At 43.9% G+C, this 16,860-nt stretch overlaps 1 protein-coding gene across 1 annotated transcript in view; it reads right to left on the reverse strand.

Annotated features, from left to right (window-relative positions):
• Positions 1-16,860, reverse strand: part of DNMT1 (DNA methyltransferase 1) — a 425,596-nt gene that overhangs the window by 390,277 nt on the left and 18,459 nt on the right. Inside the window, exons 2-4 of the mRNA XM_069604056.1 lie at positions 5,464-5,500; positions 4,868-4,975; positions 1,558-1,783 (exon numbers count right to left, since the gene is read on the reverse strand). Coding sequence (XP_069460157.1) covers positions 1,558-1,783; positions 4,868-4,975; positions 5,464-5,500 — 371 coding nt within the window. The remainder of the gene's footprint in view (positions 1-1,557; positions 1,784-4,867; positions 4,976-5,463; positions 5,501-16,860) is intronic.

Consider the following 16,860-nt stretch of genomic DNA (forward strand, 5'->3'; position numbering starts at 1 on the left):
AGACAAGAGCTAGAGTGTGACTGAGGCACATGCAAACCCTGTGAGGGGGACAAGCTAGCATGCACACCTGTACCCCTTACTCAGATTTTTAAATCACCCCTAGGATGCGCCGATCTGGGAACTTCTGCTGGTGGTACTATCAATGGAGGTCCAGGGGTCAAAGCTGCTGTGGCTAATGTGGGCACCAAGACTGGATCCAGCGATGCAGAACTCTAGTAAGACTATTCCACTGGCTCCAACCAGGAGAGAGCACCAAAACTAAGGAAACCCGCAAAGCACTGTTGCAGCAAAGAAATCCACATTCAGGGGTGGCATTTTTAGTTCATGGTTATGAGGAGGCCTTCCCTTGGGTAGAGATTACTGATCAGGTCCGAAGATACAACCGATGCAGCAGAAATGCCCTTGCAGAGGCAGTCAACCCACAGTGTGATCTCGCAACACATCTAGACTACTCTGGTCCTCATGCAGAGAGCTGGCTGGTTGTTCCCACAGTCAAAGGTGGAAGCACAGAGCGCTGCGAGGATAGCTGCAAAAACTGCAGGGCTTTAAGGGACATGGCTTTGCACTACTGGTTGTAGGTTTTCCAGGTCTTAAGTGAAGGTTCTTAATTTGGCGTGCGGCTGCCCAAAAACAGTGCACGGTTCTGCACCATTGAAAACAGGTAAAGGCCATCCAAACATGATCAGCTTCAAAGCCCACATCTGCCCCCAACCCAATGGCACCAGATAGTACTAACCGCACCCACGAACCTGCCAAATCACTCACATAAAGCCCTTTGCCCAGTAAGAGATCCACAATGGAGCAAATCCTAGGCTAGCGTGTGGGCTTGACAGGCTAGTAAGAGGCCAAAAAAAAAAAAAGGACGGGCTTAACCCCAGCACCCGCCATTTTGAGCACATGAAATTACATAGTGGCAATTAAAAAAGTGCATGCGAATCACGGCTGCCTTTGGACAGAAGTGACAGTATACAAGTGCTTCAGCTACAGAAACCAGAGGGGGGAAAAGGAAAAGCCAACTACCCACATAAACATCCAAACACATTCAAACTAAAAAGGGATGCAGATATCTACATAGAGAAGAACAGAAGGTAAGGTATACATTATGCTCTGGAGACTCAAGGACTTTAAGCAAACGTTACAAAAACCACTTGGCACCTTTTATTCAAAGGTAATGCAATACCGCATTGCAAGTTACATTCCATATGTTGGATCGAACACCCACCCAATGTGGACGGTAAACAAGGAAAACAGTTGCAAAACCAATAAGAAAGCTGGCCAAGCATGGCACGCAAAATACTAGACTGGTCAAATACCAGTAGTGGAAAATTGACCTCAACTATCCCGTTAAATAGTACACCTCCATTGCATCTGTACGCTTCACCATAAACACTGCAGTTTTAAGCCCTAAGCCATCTGCATAGAATTGCAACACATCACAAGGAGGTTTTAGGTACACTAGGCACGGCTTTTTAACATTTTAGTAGCTGCTCTAGTGCGGCAATCACATGGTGAATATTCACTACTGCAGCCATGGACTGAAAAGCAACACTGCATTACTTTTATTCTCGGAACTGGACTTGCTTCTTCTGGTTTTGCGGTTCTTGGAAGCAGACTCTTCCATCTCCATTTCACCATCCTCAGCATGCCCATTTTGGCCAGATTCGTCACCACTGGCAGGGTCCCCATTTTCTGTGCATCCATTTTCCGTCACGTGTAAAGCGTCTCCATTCTCCATGTGCAGTTCTTTGCTCAGCAGCACCTCCACTTTTGATAGGTAACGTTCCTACTCAAACAGTAAACAAAAAACCTTTAGCAGGCTTGAAGCTCAATTTGGTTAAAATCTAGTAAATTAGTCTAGGCGCGAAAACAGCTTTGTAGCACAATATTGGGTCAAAAGAAATGCAGTTAAAATAGCCACAATACATGTTCGACCGATAAGTTAAAAGCACCAAACATCTCACATTAGGCTATAGCCAAGCCATCCCTTTGCAGGACTGTTACATTGATAATTAGGTAGCGAAGCAGGCGCTATATGTTAGGAACAGACAGCAACAGAGATGCACAAGTGTTCAGAGTATACAGTACATGCTGAATGAGCAGTGCATAGAGTAAGAGGGGGCATTAGCTGAAGGGGCAATGTGCTGGACTAAGGCAGGTTAACATTCTAGGTGAAGTTGGAGGGCAGATTTGGTAGTATCAAATTGTCTCAGGGGGAATGAGTTTCAGTGAAGACAGACTAGAGAATGACATGGGGATGAGGCACAGTAGCAGGTGATGAGCTGGCCAGAATCCAAGATCAACAAAAGGAATTTGAAGAGGAACTGGTTTGCACAGTCATCCATCAGGGAAGCGGGGTGCTAAAGTGGGAGGCAAGGGAGATGGCAAGCATTGTTAATAATGCATAGGAGAAGTAGGCCGCATGAGGAGACAACTGTCAAAAATGGAATAAAAACCGGTCAGTGGTATCCAAGCAGCAGCGGCTACCGATGTTGTAGCCAGTGGAACTTGATGTGGCCCAAGGAGCCTTACATTGCAAGCTTATGCAGCTGTGCATTCAGGACCATTGTTGGGGAAAGGAGGGGTGAAGCATGATGTGCAAAGGACTACACAAAACACTACAAGTGCCATCGAGCCCCCCCCCCTCCCAACTGTAGCCCAATTTTCAGTCAAACTGCAGATAACGGGAATTGAATTCAGCCCAACAGTATTCCCCTAAACATTTTAGGGACTTTTTGGACTGATCAGGACTTCCAACATCCAGGGATGGACCTTTTGGTGTTCTGCCCGAAGCCCACATGGAAACCTTGACTGGGGTGCTCCAAAAAGCCAATTTTGACCCTAGGAGAGTTCACCTACAAGATATTACGGCAGCCAATTACTTTTCACTGCACGAGCCGTTGTACTGTATTGCTAGTCAAATACTCCAGGAGCAAAGTGATGACCAATAAAAACCTTCTGCCGGTGTGTGGTCAGTGCCTTGAGGAGTACTCAAAATGAAAGTTCTGCACTTGTAGACTCCATATACAAAAGACATCCTAAATTAGTTGTGTAGGAAACTCAACTAGTTGCTAATCCACGTGAGCGCCTGCAAAATTTGGGTTGGGTTAAGAACACTTGATGGTGGATGTGCTTTGTGGACAGTGCCAACTTCCTTCCCCTGGTTTTATAGTGAGGCCAAGCCAATGTTATTTGGAACTCAACCTGAACCCCTGACAATTAAGGAGGCTGGCTCAATGCAGTCTTGATCTGAACAATGACATCCTGCGTTTCTATGCATTAGAATCATGCTACTAGTTAATGTCTTGCTTCCAGCAGGAATCAACAATTGGTGTTGCAACCAACCTCATCCAAGGAGCTTCAAAGCAAGCATGCATCAGGAGTCACTGCTGCTCGACAAACACTAGTGAGATCCAGCAGCTCAAAACTGCCCGTTCTCTTGTGATCTCTTCATGGGACTGCTATGCATCATCTCCAGGCCAACCAGTGGCTAGGATATCACCTAGCCATTACCCAGTATTCTTGTTGCAGACACTGCAGCAGGGACTAGCACCAAGACCACCTTCATCCAAACATTCAAAGGGAATACTGGCATTTGGGCTCCACTTCATCCTAAATCACTGCCTCTGGTCTCCTGACCGCCACACAATTGGTTTGCCTAGTCGGCAGGGCCTTGGTGCAGTCCTGCAAAGCCCAGACAAGGCTGTGGGTTCTACAACCAGATCCTTTATTTTCAAACCAGGGGTCAGCGGTTTCCCGATGGTTGCTGCCCCATAAGCTCCTAAAACAAACCTGGCAAGTAATGCATATCTAACCATCATAAACACAAGGTCACCAATAGAATTTTTCCTGTTGAATTGCAGGAGCCTTGGTGCAGCAATGACTGCAAGACTAAAAGTTAAATCCGTTTGAGCACTATGCAAAAGGCCATGCAAGAGCTGCAAAGTGCCTTTAGGCCAGGCCTCAAAATGTGCACTAGTCATTGGCAAGATATTCCTGGAGAGTAGGGAATGTGTGGATAATTTGGGAGGGGGTGGAATTTGTGTCGGGTAACTTGAAATGTTCACCCTCGTTAAGACCATTCTTCCTAGGTTGATATCTTTGATACTACAGGAACATGCATGCTAGGTGGACTTGAGTGCTTACCCTAGGTGCAAGAAAAATCCCACGTAGAGCTAAAAGGTGATAGGGAGGAGGTTTACAAGAAGGGAATGGTGTAAAGAAGAGCCTTGGTGGAGTCTGCCAAGAGATGGTGTGATCAGTTAAGAAGCTGGCAAGGTTCCTCATGAGACTATCCTGCCTTAGAGGTCGTGCTTTTTATGTAGCTGCAGATAAAGCATGGAACGTTCTTCCTTCCGCTATGTGGACCATCTTGTCTTCTGTTGCCTTATAAAGACATACCTGTTCTGAGCCCTCAATGATATGCTATTGCCGCCAGCGCCATGATGCCTTTTTGGAGAGCGAGCACAAAATATGGATAATTTAACAAGCTAAGTGAGGGGGAGGAGAAGTGTGGTCCACAGTAGCTGAGCAGGCACGAAGGGAGTTGGGGACAGTCAGTACAGAGATTTGGGAATCAATATTGGAGAGACATGTCCTTGATTAAGGAACTGTAGTTAAGTAGGTTGAGGAAGGAGACATGATTATAGCTAGGGGAGAGTTTAGAAAGCATCGAGGATGGCAAGTATTGTATTCAAGGCAGCAATTCGTTACAAATGAAAGGCTAGAACTAGATGGGGCACATAAGAGCTAAAGAGCAGGGCAGGAAGTTTGAGGAGCAAATTCAAATAGTAGCCCTGAAAATTAGCAGTCAGACCTTACACCATAAGAAGCCGAATAAAAGTGAAAACGTATGCTTCGGATAGTGTACCTCAGATAGCTCCTCTTTGTTCAATTTTGACTCCAGATCGCTCAACCGAGCCTTAACATCATCTTCTAAAAAGCTGTGAACCAATATAAGCTTCTCCTTGACACATTCCTGAAAGAGAAAGTAAAACGTAACAGCAAGTATTGAAAGTGCCCCTGCTTTCCTGGTTGGCTTCTAAGATTCCACTCTTAGCAAGCAGAACCAATCAACATAAAACAATGCCGTAAACACGAAGTTAATTAACGTTTGCTTATTTGGCCTAAACTCTCATATTAGAGGCAAGCGGGATTCATCAAACTGATGAATTGCTGTTAAATTGACAAAGCAAGAGGGCTTCAATTACAAAAACTGGGCTGACAAAAAAAAAAAGTGTTTGCTTTTAACTAGTCAGGTGAATAAGTAGAAGGCGTATTATACGATTGCAAGTTAAACGTGCGTTGACCATTTGATTGAGAATACAACCATTTCGTTCCCAGAAGGAAAGACGAAACAGATGAGCAGCGCCACTCCACTCTACAGCCCCTAGTTTAAAACAAGAACCACATGCATGCCTATAAAGCCGTTTGGGCCCCCACTGCAAAAATAGTACAAAACCCTACCTTTTCTGTAAGGCCATCTTTCTCCAGGGCTTGAAGTCTGTGGAAAACAGAAGTCATGTGAGCTGGTTCGACAAAATAAGTGCTCAGTTTACAGGTGACCTGCTGCAAAGGTCACTCATTGCGAATCTCCCAGCAGAAGGAATCATTCAAGGGGCTTTACTACAACTAGGCTGGGATTCATGAAATTAAATGCATAAAATTCTGCTAAACAGAAGCTAGAGGGTGAGGATGACTGCAATGTTACACAAAGGCGGCCCCTAGAGGCAGGGCAATGATCCGTAATTCACACTTGATTATGTGGCATGTGTAGAATGCCAGAATCAACTACAGGATATTGAGAACGTTGTGAAAGAAAACCTTGTCAAGCCTGCTGTTGTAGCTACAAGGAGTGAAGGGGTTATGAAAGCACATCTACATCCGTCCAACTGCACTGGGCCTGAACAAGGGCCCATTTTAATGCCAGCATTACATAAACTCCATTCTCTTCCAGTATGATGCACTGCAGTTGAATGCATTTCTTATAAAACGATTCATTTAAATGCATTTAAGAATCGTTTGCGTCCCCCTCCTTTAGGTGCCTTGAATTTCAGGCAAGTACCTTTAGTCTTTACATGGGTCAAAAGTTTATAACAAAATGTTCCACATAGGACTTAGTCCGTATGCAAGACTAAGCAATTGTTTAAAGCACGTTTTTGTTATACCCACCGGTGTGGCCAAACAAGCGAAGAGCCTAATTTACCCCACCCCCCCTTGAAGAGCTCAGGTTCTAGACAGCCCGATGGATAAGGATGGATGATCGGGCCAATGGTCAGTCATAAAGCAGCAAATGTGGCATCCACTACTCAGGGGACCCACTGAAGACTATTCCAATGACTCATGAAAAATACAGCCACCAGGACTGGAAATGGACAAAGTGGCTGGAGAAGGAGAGTTGATGTTCCACGAGGGTGACCTTCACAAATAGCCGGAAGCAGCCACAAGAGAAGCACCAGTAAGACAGGAGCCACACTAAGCAGATGCTGGCACCTCAAGGGGCAAGATTTGAGTGGGGGTTGGGGAGGTTACGATGAGCAAAGAGGAGTCCATGACATAGGCAACAGATTGAGAGGATGCAGAAATGCCAAAGCTGTAGCAGAGGCAAAGTAGTCGAAACCCACTACACATCGAGGCTAACCACTTTGCATACCTCAATGGACTTGGACCAGGAGGGTTCGCAACAATAAACCAGAACAAGTTATTAGCACAGGACAGTTCCTCCACCATAGTAGTGTAGCAAGCTGAGGAAAAGACCAGGTAGCATCATTTGCAGCCTTAAGAACCACGGGCAAGGATAAACGGTACATCTAATAGTCAAACTAAGTCCTCAATGTAACGGCAGCCCTCCAGAAATTCGTTAGAATCTGAGGAATGCACATCAACTCATGTATGCACCAAGGGGCTGCCAGCCAATCAGATTTGGCTCTAAGCAAATACCAGCCCACCCACACGGAGCGTATTGACCTTGTTCGAGAAGCAAAAACGAGGCTAAGCCGGTGCTAGCTACTTCGAGCAAGCACAGACATTTTAGACAGCTTTATGGCCCCAAATCAATTGGCAGCAAAAGGTCACAAAGCCAGTCATAATGGTTGCCATACAGGACTACTATAAAAAGCACACCCGTAAATGCACCCATTGACTTGTAGGGTGCTAGAATCACATTGGGACCGCAATGTGCTTATAAACCAGTAGACATATTGCCCAATAGGCCAGCACATTAGAAATAGGGTTGCATTGGTGGTGAGAACTTTCACTAGAACACTTGCCACACTACAAGGTACAGGGAACCAGTGGTGGTAATAGAAATGTGTAGGCGTCTCAATACAAGAACCCCAAACAAGCCTTGCCAAAGCCAACATTTTGGGATTTGCACCTGCTACCATCAGCAGCCAGTTAACACAGCTATGGCAGTTCCTGGCCAGAGCCTTTGCCATGCCTACACAAAAACCCAACTGTTAGCATTGCCAATGCCGATTAGTGTGCAGTTTAATCTTGGTTAAATAGACCATAAGGTGGCTCCATATTAAATTATAACAGCAACCATACACATAGAAGTGCCATTGTGGTATGCAATCTTAACATATGGCTATGCAAAACGGATACAATGTGCAGTCACTATCCGTTCTAGAAAGTCGGTTGCATGTACTTCCTTTCCACCACTGGGCCCATAAATTATAGTGGCCCTGGCCTCTGAAATAACAGCTGTGGCTTCTATTTTCCAGGGAGGGCGAACATGTGTGCACTAATTGGTTTAGCTGCAGCACGCTCCCGTTTCTAATGTGATGCGCTCCCCCCCCCCTTTGGAATTCTGGACTGGAAAACTGCAGGTCTTAAATTCCAAGAAAACGAGTTTGTGGCGTTCTTATACCAGTCATGGGGAAACACGAGACATTGGCCATCAAATCTTTACTCCTTAAATTGAAAAGCATGGGCACATTGCTTTTAATTTTCACCCATTTCCTTCTTGGGTAGGTCTCACCAACCGTCACTGCACATCAGTGACACCGGCCTTTTCTACGTCAAGCTCCATGTGCGTCAGAGGTAAGGCTGCCTCACAGGCTGTCTCGGCACATCGGATTAAATGAGGGCGGTGCCCATGCTTGCAAGCAAGGAGTCAATCGAGAGCCATGTATAGGCTCCTGGTTTGAGCAACTCAGTCTAAGTCCCTTTCTAGAGCTTCTACCCAAGTATTCTCTTCAAAGGATACGTCTCAAAAAACTGCTTTTTGAACTTCAGGCTCTAGACCAGCCACCCCTCCCCCACAATAGCTTTGAGTTGCTCTACTTCCTGCACAAAATCAATCTTCGTGTTACACCACAGTAAACACACCACAGTAAACACTGCCCATTTTCAAGTAAGCTGGACATTTATTGGTGTGTATGCGGTACTTCAGAAATTACTGTTCGCCAGACGCGACAGTTGACATTTAAGCCCTATGCAGAATTGTGGATGTCCAAAGACTGCCCTTGCATACACAACTCTTGATCTATAGTTAGAGATTTCATACAAGAACACCAGAGTTGTCATTTGGGAGCAAGATTGAATGGTTGGGCTGCACTCTGGGGAAGGTGGTCGAGTGGGATAATATTCTGGCATAGCAAATAAGACCATTTATTATTGAATGTAAAAGGTTATTATAAAGATATGTAACGATGTATTCACTGGCAAATCACTGAATATAGTTATTAAACCTAGAGTTAGACAGTTAATCAAGCTCAACTGGTCTGAAATGATATTACAAATGGCCTTAAAATACAAATTTATTTCAGTCCTGCTTTTTGCTAAGTGGTTGTAATTAGCTTCTCATGAACATGTGACAAGTCGCTAACAAAGCATCAGAGCGAGTGTGATGGAGAACCGAGACAGAAGTCTCACAGTCCAAGGCTTTGACAGAGGCAATCAGGCATTCACTTACATGTTCCGAGGACCTTTATTGGAGTAGGTTATTGACTGGAAGGCAAAAATCCGAAAATGGGTCTTCCACTGCACTAGAAATAAACACATTAGACCCTCTGAACCATCTATCCTCACCCTCAGATAATGGTACGGCTCAGTAAAGGGAACACACTAGAAAGAGCAAAACAATTAAGAAATGTCAAAGTGCGTACTTGGAGTTTAGATATTACTGAACTATGAAATGCTCCCCATGCCCATAAAGTCCAACTGGTGTGGTGCAAAGTAGATCTGCACACCTAGCCACATGGACAAGCACAAACTCTTCTACAAATTAGTCTTTGTTTCCAAATGGGTAGATTGTGCACTGGAACCTCATTTTACAAGAGTAACACCCTGTGCCAAAAATCTCTCCAGATAAACCCGCCAGCTCGGTAATATGGCATCTGAAGTGGTAGTCTCCAGAGCAACTGCAAGTGGTCATCGTTGCACCCAACCCGGATAACAGGGCCACTTCAGAAGAATGCTGCCTCCATATAGATTCAGTAAATTAATTTGATCCGTTTAGTAGCTTTAGGAGGAGCAGACTGAGGGTGTCTGCAGGGTAAGGTGATCAATGAGACTGGCCCCAGCTGAAGAGCCTAAATGAGAGCTTAAAGGCACTGCATTAGAGATTGAGCACCAGCAGACCTGCCAGTTGGGTGGCACAAGTTCAGGAGAAAATTCCTGCTATGCGCACCAAGTTAAAGATGGGGGTTCCCCTTATCCATGACCCCCATCCTCATCAACTACCTCCACACCCCGAATCACGTATGTAAACATCTGGCATCCAACCATCAATGTTGATTCGAAATAGAACCAGAACCAGCCACTGCCGCCACCTTCAATTCTTTCTGTAAGACGAATCTTTCTGCAAGGCTTCACATCAGTGGAAAAAGGTAGTCTGGTGTCCTCTAGCTCAGTTTGAGCTACTGAGATCACATCAAATAAGACACGACATGGTAATGCTTAGCGTTCACCAAATCATAAGGCAACCATGTCCTGTTGACCAACTACACTTCAAAACTAGATACTCCCAGTATGGAAGCCATTAGCAGAATAAAATCTAAGTGGTGGTGTGGTGGTGTGGGCTCATGCAGCCACCGCTTTAAGGTAAGCTACCACCAATGAGAAAATCCCTCCCAGGGCGATTAGGGGTACCTTCATCAGAAAATGCCTTGTTTCCAGCATTCATTGAACAAAGAGTTTGCCAAAATATGAGCTTGTGTTGCCAGCTGCCTCCCATTAGAAATGGAATGTCTTCCAGGTGTTGAGGGGATGCATCAATTATAAAAAAAATGAAGCATCCACTAACCAATCATCAACACTAACAGTGATATGTTGAAGGGTGCTAGACAGATCCATCTTTCAGGAGCCAATTGACAAGACCAACAATCAGTATTTCTAAGACATAGCATTGTAAGAGGATTCAATTCAACACTACAGCTAAGTCAACGCCTAGTCTATAATACTGAATGAAAACCCTTATTGATATATCTTTATGTCCAGTTCATGCGTTCTGGATGACTACCCCTATATAACACCCCTCTCTTGGAATCCCCCTGACCCCACTGAGCCAAGAAGTAGTTCTGTTTTGCAAGTTAAAAGGTTTATTTGATAATTTAAACAATAGATAGATATCACACTTAATAATAAATTAATAATTGAATATCACACTTAATCTAATATGATAAATATTAACGGAGAATCTGGCACTAACACGCTTCTTGATAATCACTAAGGAGTTGACATGAAATGGAAAAGGTAGCAACAATACTTTTATGGTTTCAAATGGATGCAATGTGGAATGAAATGCAGTACAGAAAATAACTTGATAGGATTTCAGCAAAGACAATGTAATCACTTTCTTGTACAATTCACCCCCCCCCTTTTATGCAATGCAAGGAAATGGGAGGAAAGCACACAGTTCTCAGAAATGCAATCAATGTAATTCAGTTCAATCCCCAGCAAGCTTAAAGAAAACAGATAGGAGTTTTGAAAACACAGGCAAAATGCTTTGATATGTGCTAGCAATGGATGAGAAATATGCTGGAAATGCTTTTAATTCCCTTTCAGAGGTTCAGGGTGAGTGGTATCTAGTTAATATTAGTCCAGGCTCACACTAGCAATGATGCAGGGATAGTTAGCAGGTTAAACGAATTTCTTGCAAATGGAAGGCAAGCAGCAGCAGTTTTACACGTGAAGAAATTTGCAAATCGCGGCAAAATTCGCGCGTGCGTTTTCCGCGATTGCGGTAAAACTATAAGGGGTAGGAATGTGGTTCTTGGTGCGATTCAAAGCTCAGATTCTAAGCTTTCAAATGAAAGTTACTGCAAGTCTCTAGCACAAACGGTCGCGGAGATATGAGCGATTAAATAAAGGTCGTTTTTCAGATTTGAAATTTTAACGTTCAAAAAGACAAGTGCAGCTTGCAACTAGAAAATGACAAGTGACAGCTTTGCAAATGGCAGGTGACAGTTAGGAGACAGTTCTACTTAGATTAAAATAGGATTGAATTATTTTAACTAAGATTGGTTCTGCACAGTTTTGCTATGTACTCACACTATGTTCTGGAGTGAAATGGGCCTCGTCACGGATCTGGTCAGGGTTTTAAACTGGACTCTGGTCTGGTCTGGCCTCTGCACTTCACAGTGATCTGGGTCAGCTCTCTGCTGGTCTGGGTCTCTCTGGGTACAGCGCTGCTTTCTCTCTGGTCTGGTCTCTTAGTTCTGGATAGATTGAAGTCTCTAGTTTGGCTCTCTGGAGGTTTGATGGAGGTAAAGTATGGATTTTTCCGGCAGAGCTTCCAGCGGCAGATGGATTTGAAAGTCCCTATCTGTCCTGTCTGTCTGCTTTTATGTGTTTAGAATGTGGGTGTGTTCTAGCATCACTGACCCTACCTCTCTCTCAGCTTCTAATTGGCCAAACTTCCATTTATCATTTGATTGGGGAATGAACTGTGAGTCAGAGGGATGTCATTTTATGGCTTGCAGATAGGACACTCTGCTGTCAGATTGCACACATTCTATAGATAATAAAAGACATTTCACAGTTACACAGTTGCTTGAAATTACATATACATGGGGTGGCTGAATTTAGCCATGTCTCTGTCCAAATCTGCTGTTTCTAAGAGCTTGCATTCAGAAATGGCACATAATTGACTTTTTAACTGATTTTTCAATCTCTGACATTGACCCAACTTTACATACATGTGCGCAGGGAGTATGGACATTAACTGATGAAGTTTCAGATTTTTAACATGCATACATTTAGAGTAATATCCACTTTTCCGCTAAAACCCCCCTGAACACGCCACCGGGTCGAAAAACCTCTTAAACTGTGGGCAGAAAAATCACAAGAATTATGGTATCATTTATAAAATTTTCACATGTCCGCTCTATGAATGATCCATCTTTTTAAAGTTATGTTCTGGGTGTGGTTTCCTCTCAGCACAAGGTAGAAATACTGGTTTATCCAGTTCTGCCAAGCCAGCTTGCTCTCACAGGCAGTGCTCCTCCCAGCTTCTGCCAAGAGGAAGCTACATTTTACGACTGCTGTAATAAAACCTTTGCCTGAGTCAGGAGAGGCTCATTGTTCAAGAGGAAGCCATTTATGATCCTCTCAATAAACCCTCTGCCTGGGTGAAGGGAGTTGCATTGTTCACTCTCCTGCAGAGCACAGGTAATTCAATTATCAGATAGATGGCATATCCTTAGTGTGAGCAGCAAAAGGGCAGCTAGGCCTGGGAACACAGCTGTGACTCAAGTTTCACTCCTGATGGGGGTAGTTGCCAGGCAAATTGGAATCTCTTTAAGCTGTCATTTCTGTTCCCCAGTTTCTGCATTCAAATAAAACTAAACATTTTCACATATGCAGCTAGAAGGCTGATTCTAAGTTTAAAACTATGACATTTAAACAGTTACAAAGGCATGTGACACCAAACATAGGTCACTCATTTAATCTAAACATTTTCGATTTTAGTGTCTTTAAATCCAGTGCAACTTAAACTGCTGGCTCCATAGCAGTTTTGTTATAAGCATTGTTTTGGGCTCTTCATTTCCCAGATTTTGTAGGCACACAACACTCCATTCTACCAAATGTCTGCTGGTGTCCAGTGAGTTTTTAGATGTGTTGCAATGTTTAAAATAGACAGTTTGAGCCTGCCTTCAGAGAAACACAGGGTGGTTTTAAACTGCCGGCTTTTGGATAGTGGTGAGTACTGGTACTGCACCCATTTTTGGGATTTAAGAAAATGAATTCCCAACAATTCTAGGTTGCATTTGGCAATCAGCATTGCCATTCCCAATGGTTTCAGACTACTGTGCGGGTAGTCCAATGGTGATTTTAAAGCGCTTTGAAGCTAACCGGCGCTACTGTTTTTCCTTTGGCAACCCATTTCCCTCATGGCAACCCGGCCTTTCGTTCTCGCACTGGTGGGTGGCAAGTGAGGCAACCATTTCGGTGTGCGCACAAACTGCGCAGCTTTCCTGGATTTCGGCGCACATGTGGGTTTTCCGCCATCTTGAATTTTCTAAGCCCACAGCGCCAAATGTTGTGGCATGATAGCTTAAGCGTGGGTCAGGACACCCAACCGCATTTGGATAGTACAAATGTGCACCAAGGGCAAAGTAGGGCTTCAAAAGCAGGTGGGAGACTAGAAAACAGCACAGTCACCAAAAGAGACGGAACATACACTTGATTCATGGTCACTAATCAGACAACAAATATTGGTACAAGCTCAAATGCTAGTCTTGCCTAAACCCTACTGGACCAAATTGGAAGCAGGACCCATTTCCTGGGCAGTCAACCAACCACCCCCACTCACCTCAGATAAACTTACCAACCAACCTTCACCCACAGCCAGTGAAGCACCACCCAATATTTAAATTGCAGACATTGCATGGATATGAAAGTGTTCCAGAAACGTCATTTTTATATAGTTTTGAAAGAGAAATTAACGCATTCTTTCCATTTTCCTCTGCATAGCTGAATTACCAAATGGTCATATTTTACCACGTATATACACACGTAAAGCCATAAAACCTAGTTCAAGCAGAAAAGGTTTAACATTAATATGATGTTCAGACATGGAGAACTGATTACGCATCCAATTCCTTTACTGAACTGCCAGCATCCAATTCCTTTAGTGAACTGCCAGCAGCAAAGATTAGTGTGAACAAAAACTACATAAAATCACACTGAACGCGTTGCTTGGTACTTTTCTGCTGCTAAAGTCAAGTGCCACTCTGCTGCATTCAGTGTATAGTAATTATATACAAAATTACTGTCAATTTAGCGTTGACATTGCCAAACTAGCTTATTTGCCATTTCGTAATTACCATGTTTGTTGCATGTTAAACAGAAGCGTGGCTATAATTTAACTGAAAACGCTGGTGGCTTTAAACACAGTGCCGCCAATAAGTGGGTCCCAGAGGAAACGAGCACGAGGGGAATATGATGCGTTCCGTAGCCTACCTTTAGCTGCTTGCTGGTTTTCATGTACTCAATTGCATTTTGAGGCAGTTAGTGCCAGCCGGCTCATTCAGCAAAACTGCTGGCCCGCTTTACGCGTGGGATTGGATTTAGTCTTTGTGTCTTTTGCAGTTCTCGTCTGAGAGCAGCGTTGGATACTAGGTGCTTCTTCGTACTTTGTTTTGCCATCATTCGGACATTTATAGATTTGCTTTAAGAATTTGAAATTCTGGTGGTGGAGGGAACCCGATAACTAGGTACCAATATAATTAGATCAGTTCCATTCTTCCTTGTTGGGAGCAGTACACTCATTATCCAATACAACCTAAAAGTTACTGGGCTTGAAAATGTAACTAGTAACAAAAAAGTCTAAATAGCCCAAGGAGCAGTTGGTCAGTTGCAATGTCCAGAGCGGAGCAATGTTTGAGGCACCAATATAAAAAGGCAGTTTTCACAAAGCGATACCTCAATAAAGGTAAGTGTACCTCAGCATAAAGAAAAATCCAAAAAATATAAGGTTCAGCTTCAGTTTCCCCAAGAAACTGAAAGTGAAGTAGTCATGTTTTTGAGTGAGGCAGAAGAACCAAATTCCTGACGCAATTTGTTTCCGAAATCCAAAACCTCTGCAAATAGGACAACACGCCACTCCTTACGAGTGAGGGACATTCTTCCCCTTGTCTAATGTTCTGAGGCTCGAGGCTCAAGGAGCAGATGATCACATGCCCCACCCCCTTTTTTTATTTGATCGAGCGGTGGGCCATATCTTTGGTGCGAGAAATAGACTCCATGGCTAAATATTTGAATGTAAGAATGAGGAACACCAGGAACAGGCCAAGGTTGGGATGTACTAGACCTTCCACTTTTTTAAAAAGCCAGTTAGATTCCAGAATGGCCATGACTCAGACGTGCAGCTTGTCCAGGGCCATTTAAACTGAACCCTTGCATCACTGCATTGTCCAATAGCAGAAATAACAGTTTAAAGTTGATTAATTAAAATAGTCTTGAGCCAGATGGCCAGCATGGTCTCAGAGGCTGCTCTGGAGTTGGTGTTGAAGCTCCCCAGTTGAAGTGGAGGGAGGGGTCTTGGAATCCATTAGGTCAGGCTGCAGCCTAGAGTGACGAGCGTGTGATATGCCTCTTCTTGGTCAATTCAGAGTTTCCCAGCAAACAAATATCCTTTGAAGCAAAGCAGGAAAACCTTCAGCAAATGTTTTTTCTTTTTTTTATCGTAAGAATGTCTGTTGAGATAAAACCTCCCATATGTTTACAAGCAAAACTAGGCAAGGACAGGGCTTTATTCAACATTACACTTGAAGACATTTTTCTTGTTTGCAAAAGCAACCATTTTTACACATGGTTAATTCTGCTGGGATGTCACTTTCAAATGCGGCTTTCTTACATCCGTTTTCTGAATCTTTCAAAAGCCCCAGTCATATTTCTAATGCACAAGCATCTGTCCAAATAAAGATCCCTTGACATTGACATATGCACAGAGAGATGGGGTTTCTTTTGAAGAGTTTATCTGGGATATTTTGTAGCAAGTCAAGGGTTTTTTTTGTAGTGACACACCCTGTTATTCCGTGAGAAATGCTTTCTTGCACAACTTTAATATGGCTGGGCATAGCTGGTCTCACTGGATCAGAACTATGGTGTTGAACAGATGAGAGCATCGGGGCAGCATCATTTTAAATGTAAAATTTCCTTTTTCAATGGGAAATTGAGCTAGCAGCAGAGCAGCGCTGCTTTTCAACCTTTGGTGTACATTAGGAAACACTGTCAGCCTTTCTTTGTGTGTTCCTGGTTCCATCTTGCACCATATGTGCTTGGCAAAGACAGCTCAGCCATTATTTTGGTGACTGCAAAAAAGGTTAAGGCATTACTATGCCAGCACAGCAATATTGCTGGTAGGGCTGAAGTGCAGATTGGTGATGGAATTCTGCTAGGTGGGTAAATGTACCCCACAGGTCTAAATGTCTGATGCTGAATTTGAGGTTTAGCCCTTGTTGTCCCCTTTGATCCCAGGACCACCATATTGGTGATGTGCTTGAAAGCCATCAGGACCCCTGTCTTGTCCTCTGCATTTGCCTGATAGACATGCAGATACACTTGTATCAGAACCACATTTTGTCCTTACAAATGTGGGTGACTTGGAGCATGCAAGTCAAGTTTCTCACTCAAGTTTTGTTGAGAATGTAATTCTAATATAAGTGAGGACTTCAATGATCCAACCTCCCGCTGCCCGCCTATGGCCTTTCCACCTTAACCTTTCTCTGCCTCCTGAGCCCCGCCAGGGAGGATCTACCCACCCAATATGCTGTGGCCTGCCCTAGATTGTTGGTCCCTCTTGGCCGCACCACACAGCCAGGCAATGTGCTGCAGCTCCTCCCTCCCTAGCAACAGCACAGGCAAATCCATGGGTCCTAGAGATCCTCAGGACATATCAGACCATGTACCATT

This window comes from Ambystoma mexicanum, chromosome 3q, assembly GCF_040938575.1.
Source record: "Ambystoma mexicanum isolate Mex_15411 chromosome 3q, UKY_AmexF1_1, whole genome shotgun sequence".
NCBI classification, from domain to species: domain Eukaryota; kingdom Metazoa; phylum Chordata; class Amphibia; order Caudata; family Ambystomatidae; genus Ambystoma; species Ambystoma mexicanum.